This window comes from Nipponia nippon, unplaced genomic scaffold, assembly GCF_047370975.1.
Source record: "Nipponia nippon isolate SJK-2023a ecotype South Korea unplaced genomic scaffold, ASM4737097v1 scaffold_9, whole genome shotgun sequence".
NCBI classification, from domain to species: Eukaryota; Metazoa; Chordata; class Aves; order Pelecaniformes; family Threskiornithidae; genus Nipponia; species Nipponia nippon.
This window is the reverse complement of record NW_028262413.1, coordinates 2495072-2507760: the sequence shown is the minus strand read 5'-3', so window position 1 is coordinate 2507760 and position 12689 is coordinate 2495072. Positions and strand designations below refer to the sequence as shown.

The 12689-nt window shown below is 49.5% G+C and overlaps 1 protein-coding gene across 1 annotated transcript; it reads right to left on the bottom strand.

Annotated features, from left to right (window-relative positions):
- Nucleotides 1-10383: 10383 nt before the first annotated feature.
- DNAJB8 (DnaJ heat shock protein family (Hsp40) member B8) lies at nucleotides 10384-11058 on the bottom strand. The gene has a single exon (XM_009476398.1). The coding sequence runs from the start codon at nucleotides 11056-11058 to the stop codon at nucleotides 10384-10386; it is 675 nt and encodes a 224-aa protein (XP_009474673.1).
- Between the last annotated feature and the right edge of the window lie 1631 nt (nucleotides 11059-12689).

Sequence of the window (12689 nt, the reverse complement as noted above, 5' to 3'; positions counted from 1 at the left end):
TTTTAAACAAATCTTTGTTGTTTCCCTATTTTTGTCCCTTCTCTTGCTGGAGCTCCCCTCCTTCCCGCACTGTAAAATGTTGTAACAGTCCAGTGAGAGGACAGGGGGAGGCGGGACGGGGAAGCGAGACGCGTGGTGGAGGCAGGATGGTGATGGGGGCTCCGTTCTTCACGATGCTGCGCGGTTTAGCCCTTTGCTTTGCTAATGTCCCTGTCCCCACCACTTGTTTTCCCCCTTGGAGCTGATCTGGGACCAAGCCCCTGCTGCGCTGGGGACGGTGGCCCAACGTTGCGCTGCCTGGCTATGCCAAGGTGGGGACAGCGGATCCGAGGGAGGCTGCTTGTGCATCCAGCCTGCCCAGCAGCCCTCTCCAGTCGCCGTAAGCAAGCCCTGGGCACCGGGGCTGAGTGCCACAGACCGGCCAGGCGATGTCCCGCGAGTGTCAGCCCTTCGTGCGTTCGCGCTGTGTGTGCTAGAAACCCCTTCCCAGCGTGGCTCCCCACAGAAACCCTCCCCAACGGGCTCTGACACCAGCAGTCAGTGCTGATGCCCCAGCTCCCTTGGGGGTCCTCTCGGCTCTCCCGGTGGGTGCTGTGGCCCCTGCCTTGTGGTGCTGCCAACGGGGCATCCCTCGTACAGTGCTGTTGGAGTTTCAGCCTTTCACGTCCGTGTGCTAGATTGTTTTTAAGGGGCCTTTCCTCCTGGAGGCTTTCTTAGTCCCATCCCTCTGCCATCTAACCCCACGTCCCACCTCCTCACTAGCAGGATGTAAATGTGGGTGTTCACACACCTGATGCTTATGCTATCCAGAAGCATTTCTCCATTTTGTGCGGTTTTATCCTCTGTCTGTCTCTCCCACGAGCCCTCCCTGCAGTCCCCATTCCAGAGAGCTTTTCCTCCACTCTCCCATTTGCATTACTTGAGTTTCCCCTTTTTTCTTTTTTTCTTTTTTTTTCACCAGTTCTCCAGTTCCCACATCAATGTCTTCTCTTTCCTGTCTTTCAGTCCATTCACTCTCAGCTCATTTCTTCCATCCTCCCTGGGCAGGGACCCTGTTGGGGAGGGTGACACAGCTGGGGGCTATCCTTGGCCCAAGTGCTGGAGCCATCCTGTATGGAGAACAGCCCAAAGGGCTCCCTGGGAGCACCATCCTGCATCTGCAGAGGATAAAGAGGCTTTTAGACAAGCTGCTGGACCTTCTGTCAGCTCCTACCATGGGTGAGTTCCACCATGCCAACAGCGGGAGGATGCTGGGTCTGGAGGAGCCCCATTACTGCCATGGCCATCTCTGCTTCCCTAGATGTTGCCTGGCTCGGGAGAGGTGTTTTGGGGGTCCTGGAGGCAGTGGTATGGGGAGAGGATGGGACCTGGAGTACAGAAACTCTGCTGCTCTGATAGCCCATCAGGCTCCATTCACATAGGTGAGGCCATTTGAGCTCAGAGGACCCAATGCCTTTGCTGTTCACTAAAGCTACTCTGAAAAATATTACTCAATAGCTCCCATTCTAATTTTTAAATTAATTCACTCCAACTGCCTATCTCTTTCCACGTACATAGATTCAACTGGCATTAATTCTCTTGTGGGACATACGCTAGTGTACATTTTTAAAGCCCAGCTCCTGGAGTCATGTGATGGGAGGCTCTTTAGCTTTAATCCATTTATGCAGTTGAGCAGAGAAGGATGGAAGTGTGACCCCAGTGCTCTGAGACAATTATACAGAGAAAAACATCTAACACTGTGTTTTAAGACTTGTAATTTTTACAGCACCTCTTGATGTGGGGAGGAGGTGGGAGCAAAGGGAAGAGAGAAGAGCTGATCCAAATTTTTTGACTGTTGTATATGGGTAATATGGTGTCGCGCTCCTCCAGTCAACGCGCAGCGACCGTTTCTTATCGGTGCTAGTATTGAATTGCAAAACAAGTTCATGCAGAAGTCATTCAGTTATTTTTCGAGTGAAGTGTTCGCACAACCTGTGATCTATTCTGGGATTATTCTCCAACAGGGGAAAAGGAAGAAAAAGACTGGTGGTGCCTCTGCTGTGAATAATTCATCCCATCCTACTAGTGTGGGTGCTAGGTGACCCCTTTGCTTCGCTCCCACGGGGGTCGGGGAGGAGTGCGGGATGCCGCCCATATCTCCGTTAGCTGCTGGGGGTTAATAGGGGCACTCAACACACACAAGCACGCTCTAAGCAGGGTCAGGGGGCAGCCAGCACATTGTAACCTAAAATTTGACAGCTTTTACTCATTTCATGTTAGGTGACCTGAGTTCTCTTTGTCCAACTGCCTTGCCCGGTGCCCATGCCTGGGGTGCATGGTGCTGCCTGGCCAGTCCCCTCTGAGCACTGGGGACAGCAGTGACCCCCTGCACAGATGCACTCTTTGCCCTTGTATTCCATATCCCAAATTGCTCCCCAGTATCATGAGGGGAAATAAAAAATGACAGTGGCTCTTGAATGACTGGCCCCTGCCCCTCTGCCATCTCAAACTGGACAGCTTGAAGATGCTCAATTCCAGATAATTTGTATTTTAACCCACCAGGTCCTGGTGCCGCGTTGCAGCATGACAAACCCTTCCAGCTCAGCATGGGGCCCTGGCAGTGTCCGGGCTGCTGGAGCACCAGCGACCTGACCCTGGTCATCCCCACGTGTCACCATCCAGCCCATCCAGGGATTTATTTTTGGTAACTGTGATGTGAATAGTGGTACGATCTCTTCTTGAGCTCCAACCAACATCCCTGGGAGTTCTCACTGATGCTTCAGTTTTCTCCCCTTCCCCTGAGACGAGGCTTTGAGGGCAATTCTCTTATCTCTGCTTGTTTTGTTTTGGTATCTTATGCAGCAGAGTGTCTGAGGTGTCTCTCCTCTTTCCTCCTTTCCAGTTGTCTGTCTCCCTCCATCACTTTGTCACCCTCAGCTGCTCGTTAGTCTCTCCGATTTCTTCCTCCTTCTCCCTAGTTGGTCCATTCATCATTTTTCCTCAGTAGTCCATGCTCCTTTCTCTCCCACTTCTTCTCTCTCTCTTGTTTCTCCCTCTTTCGTTTTTCCCCCCTAGTGTCGGAACTTCTTTCTTTGATTCCCCCCCCCCTCCACCTCCCACCCTTTATAGTGCTGTTATCTGTGATTTTGGCAAAGAGCACATTTATTGGGGAGGAATATCCCCATGGCAACGCAGCAGATGGTGACTTTTGATTAGCTTGGCTTTTTTTTTTTTCCCCCGACTGCCAAATCACAATCCGTCTTTGAAATTAAATCAGGCTGTGATAGCATCAGTTGTTCTGGAGAGGGGACGAGAGAGAAACAAGACTGAAGTATTACAGCGGGAGCCAGGATGTAATGCAAATTCGTGTTTTTTAACCCCAGCAATAAAAACCCCTGTTCGTTCCGGGAGCAGGAGGAACCACAAGAGAGGGGATAATAAAATAAAAAAATAAGATTAAAAAAAAAATGTTATCACCCCACATGGGCTCCTCACTCTGACCATGCTGGAGTGTGTCTCTCCAACACCGATGTCACTCCTTGCCCAGTCACCTGGTGCTGCTGGGCTTCATTTTGCGGCTGTTTAAACACCATTGAGGGTTTTCCTCGTGTCACGGGTGGTGGGAAGAGGCCAGGCTCTTAGCTGAGCAACTCAAGCAACTATTTATTTACGGGGGTGCAGTGTCCAAAGTGGGAAGGAAAACGTTAGCAAGCAGCAGGAGGAAGGAAAGAAAGCAGCTCCTGGAAGGCATTGGAAGGAGGTGAAAGGAGTTCAGGGTAAAGTGAAGAAGCGGAGGAGCTGGAAAGGCTGGATGGCATCACCGAGCCAAGATGCTGAGTGATCGAGGGCATGGGAAAGTGAGGAGGTGTCTGTAATGGCACCAGGGAGGTCTGAGCCTGGGGAAGGAAGGGCACAAAGTTCTGCTAGCCACAAAGAGAGAGTTACAGGGCATAGCTTCATGGAAGATGGTAAAGCAGATACTAAAGTCAAACAATAAAGAATTTTCTTGAATGCTTCAGAGGTGGGTGGTATTCAAGTCCCATGAGCTCCTTTGCCTGGTGCTTTTCAGAGGGTGACCAAAGGTGAATGCAACTGAGTGCTAATCATAGCCAAAGATAAAGGAGGGCTTGAAAATAAAAGCTGCAGAGAGGAGATGACTAATGACCCAGCAATTCCATGGGAACTGATGCGTTGTCTCAGGCTGCGAGTCTGTCGGACTGCTATCTCCCATTACTAATGTTCCCCATACAGGAGTTTAGAAAGCGATTGTCTGGTCTCGGCACTGGCTGCTTTGGATACAGCGAGTTTTGCGGTTCCAGTTAAAGGTAAATAAAGGGTCACATTCAGTCTTGGTGAGGTTCAGCTGCGATGGTGGGAGTTTCACCAGAAACGAAGTGCCTCGAGGGTTAATACCCCTTTCTGTCTGGGGTTGTAGCATGCGTATTTTCTGGTACTGTGGAGAGCAAACACACATGAGCTCTTGGTATGCTTCATATGAGCCTTGAGATACTCAAACTCTGTCACTTGGCTCTCTTTTGCCTTTGTAAAGAGGCTCTAACTTTCCATATCATGGCCTGCAAAAGATGCTTCTCCTGGAGGAGCTCTGATCTTAATGTAGGATTCAAACCCGCACCCTTCTGCAAAATCTTTTAATATAAGGGATTGTCCTGTCCCTTGTTTTAAGCAAAATGACGGAGAAGCTCTCGCTACGCTTTCAGAAAAGCAGTCCAATTTCTCTTGCCCCTTAGGAGCTGCGGGCCACCACCACACCTCTCCCATTGCTTTTTTAGTCAAACCAGTGCTTTTTCCTGCTCTGCTCCAGGGGACTCTGCGGGCTGTCTTAAGTTCTTCCAGGATAAGCTCTCTGGCCAATAGATAAAATTTTGCTGCAGATGTTGTTGCTTCTGTTGAAGACCTCAGTTCAGGAGTGTTTTGTGTATGCCGTGTGTTAGATCTGATGTTCTTTGAGGAGAAGATAAGATTTGGGTGCAGGAGAGAAATCAGGTAGGGATGCCACTAGAGCTTAATTGCCAAGAGATATCTCAGGGCCTGATTCTTCCCTGTGAGACACAGGCACGAGGGAGAGCTCCAGTCTGCAGGCGTTCACGTGTTGGTGGAAAGCATCAGAGAAGTGTTTCATGAGCACAGTGGGATCTAAACCCCTGTTTCAATCTCAGATGGCTAGTTGGGGTGGGGTGTCTAACCCATGGTTCTTTCTGTTTAGATGGTAATCCTAGTTTAGGCAAGAATTTTTATCTGCCGGGTGCTGCTTCTCCCTGTTTTGGTCAGATTGCCACTTGGTTTCTTGCCCCAGGCACCTTGCCAGCATCCCCAAATTTCTCTCTCCCTTGCTTGCATCTCCCCTTGCCCTGTACAAGCGCCATGCAACCATGCTCTCCTCTTCCCTCGCATGCAGCCCTCGGGGGCTGGTTGGCACCCAACACGCCGTTCTGTAGGAACCCCATATCGCGTGCCTGCGCGATTGCTCTGCCCTCCGGTACCGTCGTGCCCCAGCTGGTAACCTCTGCCAGGGTGTGGGAGCTGCCGATGGAAGGAAGCCAGACCTGCCCTGTGTCCTGCCCCTGCAGCTCATCCCGTTAGCACAGCATACGTGTCCCGAGCGGTCCCAGCACGGCAAGCGTGGCATCCGCAGGGCTGCGATCCAGTCCGTAGCGCTGCACAAAACAAACCGGCTGTGACACCACGGCAGAGCACTCGAGACTCTCCAGCTTGACACCACATCGTTATATATTGATGCCATGACACCAGCGCTCAAAATAGAATCAGGACAATTTGATTTCCTGCAGATCTCAGGATGGGGTCATAAAAACGGAGACTGTTCTGGAGAAATGGGATAGGGTGGAAATGTTTGTAGTGACATCACAGCCACTTCCATGCCAATGGCCTCCTACTGCTGCAAACATGTGATTGTGATTTTGCTGCACGCTCCACCAGAAAAGAGCCAGGCTGGCCGGGGAGGGAGCGGGAGGGAGGAGAAGGGACAGAAATATTCTCTTCTTGTATCTCAATTCAAATGCCTGACAATAGCCTCGCAGCTCAGGGTGCTGAGTGATCAGGAGTGGGACCGTGGAGCGGAGACTGCTGCCAGATCAGGGGAGCTCAGGGGTTTGCAGCAACCTAACTGGGGGCTGAATAAGGACCTTTCATTTTATGGTGGAGGATCCTGATCTGCACTGGGGTGCTTTATTGGAGAGCTGGGTGGTCTTGTTCTGTTCACTCTTCCTCGCTGGTCCCATTTACTTCTAACGTCACTTTTCTTGGCAAGAAAAACCTACAGGCCTGAAATATGGCTGCAAAAGCCACTGTGTAGCCGTTGTCTTTTAGGGGTTCCCGTTATAGAGAGGAACAGATCCAGTGTTGGAGTTTCACCCACGAAGCAGGGAGCAGCCGGGAGGGCTCTAAGTAGCTGGGGATAGAGGAGGAAAGAAGGGAGAAAAGAGAGGAAAGAAACAGAGGTCAACCCAGAAAACAAAACCAGTTTGTGTCTGAGGACATTGCAGGAGGAAACCTCGTGGGTTGCCCTACAAAAGGCACCGATGGCCACAAAGCCCATCCTGGTAGCAAGGTCCTTCCCGAGAAACAGCCTGCAGGGATCAGCCCTGGCTGCGCCCAGCACGTGTAAGCTTGGGGGGCTGCGGAGGGGAGCAGTATCGGCGGGGGGGACGGGGGAGCGAAGGGAAGCAGCTAATGCACCCGTCTATCACATTAGGCTGTCAAAAACCCAAACCGCTTCCATCACTGTCCGAGGAGAGACTCTCGCTCCCCGCTTAATGGGATGGCGGTCCTGTTGTTGCCACTCCAGGGAGAGGGGCCACTGCCACCACAGTGTGCAGCAGGCTGCGAGTTTAAAATCCTATTAGGCAGAGACTAACAGTTGCAAAAAGAAAGCAGGTATCCCCTAGTGGGGATTTAAAGATGTTTAGACATAATTGGATTTTCCAAGCAGATGTCATTATTGTTAAACAGTTGCCCACTTGATATGTTCAAGTTGTTGGCTGTAATTGCTGAAATTAGCAGGTCTGTATAGAGCAAAGGTCAGTCGGTTAATATTGTGATTTAGTATTTTATGAAGTAATTCCAAATGCTTTTATGTATGTTTTTGTTTTTGCAGCCTAAGCCCACATTAAAGTAGTTGTGGAGCCTGCTAATAAAATAATGACTCAGCCTCTCCACGCAGGCTGCCGGCCGGGCTTGGCCGCGCTGCTCATGCTGCCTTCGCTCCCTGCTTTTCCTGGTGCCGCGGGCCAGCAAGGGCCACGCGTTCAGGTTTGGTGCTGCAGTCAAACCGGAGGCTTCGAGCTGCCCCCCAGTGCGATGTGTTCAAGCAGAGCTGGTGCTTGAAATGAGCCCATCGTGTCCGGCGGTGGCTGGAAAGATGAGGGGCTGCTCTCCGTCGGCAGCTGAGCAAAAGGCTCTGCCACTGGTACCCGTGGTCCTCGTAGGTGGATCGACTGCACGTGCAAGTGCATGCAAGTGCCTTCAGCCATGAACACACCTGAAAGACACACCACTGACCAGGCAAGGTCCCAAAATACAGCTTTTTAGAGGGAAGATGCATTTCTGGAAGAGGAACAGAGAGCTGGAACGGGGCGAGGCAAAGGCTCCCAGGTTGTGCTGTGGCTGGACATCTGGTGCTGCCTCCTCCAGCGCTGCAGCTGCTAAATGGCATGAGAAAACGCTTTAAAAAGCTCCTTGAAGGTGTTAGTGTTTTGCTGGCAGGCTCAGCGTTAGTCTGATCCCATGTCCTGGAACAGGTAAGGATTTTCTTCCAAGGCAAGGTTTGCCGGGGTTCGTTTACCTTTCTCTGTAAGAGAGACACGACCTGTTTCCATGGGTGGTTTGGGCACACCTGGCAGATTTCTTGCTATTGCAGGAATGCAGGACTTTGCTAACGCAGTCTGACCTGCTCTCTTGCCACCAGACCTTTATGGTTGTCTTTTTTTTTTTTTTTTTTTTTTTAAATGTCAGTTCTTTTGCTCACAGAAAGTGCTGCAAGGTGTTTTGTGGCCTGCGGTGCACAGGGAGATATGGAAGAGGATCTGCAGGTCCTCCTGGACTCGACACTTACTGGGTGAGCTGGGTCACTTCCCGATCCATGTTCCCATATTCCTGACAGCAGGTTTTGGTCCGTGCAGCTGCCAGAGCTGCCCCAGGAGCTCTCTGCTGCTGCAAGCGGCAATGGCAACGCTCTGACCCAGGGATGGGAAAAGGAAGCACTTGCTCTCAGATGCTGCCTTAGATACTGATACGGGAGAGGGAATTGCTGACCCAAGGCAGGACAGGCCTAAGATGTGTGTAGATCTGCATATCTTGATCTCAGATCAAGAAATATTGATGCGCATACATAAAAATATCCCATTAGAGATAAGACTGAAGCAAAGTTTTAGCCCTAGAAAGCTGAAAAGGTTGAGGAGCTGGGAATTCAACTCTGGTCCAGATTTCAAAATATGTTATTTTGATCAAAGACCATTTCAGTTTCCGATCCAAAATGTGCAGTTTGGGTTTTGGGTTTTTGGGGGGTTTTTGTTTGTTTTTGTTTTTGTTTTTTTACCTTGGACTTCCTCTGAAGTAGCATAAGGTAAATTCAAGAAGCCATCTCACATGAACATGGTGTCTGCAGAGAGAGAGTATCAGTAGAAATATTTATTTGTGTTTGCTCTGACCAAAATAATCTTGCTGTACCAAGCCCCTTAAATCTTTGCAATCCTCAGAATCCCAATGCCTGCAGGACTGCGGATGGCTCCCAAACTATGGAGGAGCAGGAGACGTGGTTTGTCCCTGCACCGAGGTTTTCCCTGCTCCCATCACCGCTGGCCTCCCTCCGTGAGCCCAGCATGCGCTTAGACTTCTACTTGCCTCCCAGTCTTGTGTCTTTTTCATACTGACAGAGGGACTTGCAGGGATTAAACAGCCCTTAACATAACAAATACAATTTTTGTCTGTTTTTCCAAGCTGGGCATGGCATCAGTTGCTAAGGAAGGTGATTTAACCTACATTTTCCTTTTGAAAAGTAAAAGGTTTTGATTAAGGGGTGGCAGTGTTCTGGCTAATTTAACTTACTGCTTAATGTTCGGAGTCCTTTACGAGTATTCACTACCTCGCAGTCTCCTTCAAAGCATGGGAGTCTGTTATTCCCATTTTACAGCAGAGGAAACAGATGCAAAGACCTGCCCAAACGCAGGCAGCAATTGCAATCTGGATTAGAGTGAAAATGTCCCTGAAAGCTAGTTCCAGTCTCCAGGGAGACATCAGTGGGCAGGGCAAGCTGGGAAACTCAAGGGGATGTAGCGTGGGACCGAAAATCAGAGGCGTGTAAGATTTTAAACGCCTAAGGTGATCTGGCCAAGCAAGAAACAAGGCTCAGCAGTTCATGTCAGCACAGGGGAGGGCGGAAACGTGGGGAGCGCGTTCCTTAGCTCAGTGGAGGACGAAAGCAGCAGGCTGTGCAAGAAATGCATTGTGAACTGGCTCTTGCAGCTGTGAGCAAGACAATAAGGACGGTGAAGCACCATCTAAGTCCCCGCATCCAGCTTTGCACAAAGAGGGAGCTAAAGTCAGCCCCCTGGAATCTGTTTGCTCATGGTTTGAATTTAGCTCTTTATGTTTGAACGACTCCAAGCAGAAAGGAACTATAGGTTGTCCCAGTCCAAGAGCCAAATGCACCTTCTCCCTGCTCACTTTCAGCCCGCGAGCTACACAGTGCTTCCGTAGGGTCTTCGATCATAATTTGCAGGGCATTCTCAAGAAAGCCCCCATTTTCTTCTGCAGTCTGAGGAATGACGTTTTCTTCCTTGCTTTGGTTTTTCCTACGCCAGTCCCTCTCCTCAAGGCTCTGCGTGACCCACTGAACCTCCTCCACCTTCTTTTCTGTGTACAAAAACTTCTTTCAACGAATATGCACCGTCTCGTACACCAAAGGTAGGACATTCTTCATTCAGCCTCAGGGTTGTGTCTGAGGGTCACACAAGTCTTTATTCTTCCAGCTAGTAGGCTTCAATATCGGCATTTCAAGGAGTGGGAAGAGGGCCTGTAGCTTGTCATAGAGCTCTCTTACCTGTCCATCAACCAGCCTGTCTCCTCTTGCTATATTAATCAACTTGGTCTGTTTGGCAAACCAGCAAGGTTGCTTTCAGATACATCTACTATACCTGTTTACTGAACAAGCGCTATCTGCCACCTTACACAGGGTTAGTAGAGTCCCACTCCTTAGTTCAGCGTAACTCCATATCTTTACCTGTGAAGTATTTGTTCCCAGCCATTGAGAAGTCTGCATCGGTTGCGTCATGAACTCAGCATTTATTAACACTGCTTGTGGTAGGTCCCATCAGTTGGGCAATGAGAGCACGTCCCACAGCTTGCAGTTAATGCTTGTGCCGGGGGACATTATAATTTCAGGTGGTCTCTCCCGTTTATTGTCACAGACCTCAGCTGGCCATCTTCTTCCACTTCTGTTCTCTCCTGCCCGTTCTCGATGATTTTCCGGGTGGTGGTCCTCTTGCCGTTGATGACTTCAGTAGTAGTTAACACTGATCTGACACTGCGTGGACCAGCTGTGTCCTCAGCAAAGGAGGAGGTGGGCTGCTCTCTGGGGCTGAATGAATTCCATGGCATAAATGACTCCGTAAAGTCAGAAAACAGGCTGGAGCTTCTTCCTCTTCCACTTGTCCTGTGCCAGTCTTCACCATTCTTTCTGATGTTGTTGAAGGAGTCCCAGAAAACATGTACAAAGGGATCCGTCCCTCCGAAGATTTCCGTAAAGATCTCCTCGACATCATGGAATACATAAGGGGAATCAAAGGAGCCATTAAGACCCCCCGTGGCACTTCTTCCTCTGTGGGATCTGCCTTCCTTAACAGACTTGTCATAGAGTGACCGTTTCTGAGGGTCGGACAAAACCTCGTATGCCTCAGCGACTGCTTTGAATTTCTTTTCGGCTTCCTCCTTGTTGCTGGGATTCTTATCAGGATGCCATTTTAGTGCCAGTTTGTGGTAGGATTTCTTAACATCATCCTGTGAGGCACTTTTTTGCAGTCCAAGGACTTTGTAATAATCCACCATCTCAAAGGAAAGGTGGGGCTGTTTGGAAGATGCCTGATACCTCTCTCCCACCAAGGACGTGAAGCCCCGGGACAACCAGCATGCAGAGACTCTTGGACACCAAATGCTGCTGTGCTCCACAGAGGTGGGTGGATGCTCAGTTCATCCGTTGATCTGCTCCATCCTTTTGCATCACGAGGCCGCACAGTGCTGCTTGACCATATCCTTTCTTTTTAACCCTGTTGTTCACAAATCGTGAAATTGTGACCTCAGAGGGGGCTCAGCCAATCATTGCTCAGTTGACCTGACTTCATTCTAGGGTGGAGCTGGTTGTCACTGGCCTTATGTTTTTAAACTTAGATCATACATGTGATGTTGTAGTTGCTAGATATAGCTGTGATGTCACAGCTATGACGTACGACTTTGTCAGATTATTTTTTGCCTGTGCCTGCCCAAAGGTGGGATTCACAGATACTCAGTGTGGTTTTGTGTGCAGTCCGGGGAAGCGTGGTGTAGCGAGGTCATATTACTCCTCCGGGGCATATTACCCTATAGCAGCAGCTATAGGAAAGCTGTTTGCAGTTTGGCTACCCGCAGTTTGGGAAGAATGCTGATAAATTGGAGAAGGCTCAGGGAAGAGCCATAAAATGTGATTAAGTGTTTGGAAAACGTGCTCTAGAGTGAGATACTGAGGGAAAGTGTCTTGGTATTAAGAAGAAGTTCAATGCCAGCGTCATCGCAGTCTGTAAGAACCTGCATGGGACCAGACATTCAATGGCACAGGCTCCCAGACAAAGCAGTTGGAAAGTGGCATTAGCCAAATTTAAACTCAAAATATGGTTGCACGCCCTTCGTTATGAAGGTAATGAATCATTGGAACTTCCTCATGTGGCCATTTTTAAACCCAGAGCAGGCCCTTTTACTAAAATCATGATCAGATGACCATCATGATCTCTTCTGAATTTATAGCCAAACTTAACACTTCCAGAAGAGCTTAGCTCTCATGTCGGTACCAAAATAAATGCCTAGAATGAAGCTTATTGATAACCTTAGCCTCTTTTCTACGTGCTGTTTTTGGATACCTGTCCTAAAGCGTATGTGTGTGCAACAGGGATGCCCCATGAACTCAACACAGACAAGTTCAGCCTGAGGAGATGAATTTTGATGATGCAGTCTGGGGTTATCCTGCATCTCTTTCTGTTCCTTGGATTTGCTATTCCTGTGGAAAATGCAATATCCTCTCAGGGAATCGTTGCATGAAGGAGGTCTCCAAGGAGTGCCTTTAACGAGAACTCATCTGTCTGTAAGACCGTGCTGCAAACACCTGCTAATGGCAGCGTGTGTTGCAATCACTGCCCCTGTTTCCGTTATCCCACACTTTGGGAAGGAATAAAGAGCTGGCCAGACCAAAGACCATCCACACAGTGTATGAGCTGGCTGCTGTCCTAACATACATCGTCCGTGTGGGGCCATGAAGCTAAGGGGCAGCCATGTCAGCCTGTAGAATGCAATGTGACAGAGGAAGGAAGCAAGGCAATTGAGCTGAAGCATGTTGGGGAAGGGCTTTGCTTTGCTGTTTTTCTCACTGATCAGTGATGGGTCAGTAGTATACTTGTCATATTCTGGTGGTAAAGTTGCCATAAGGCAACACA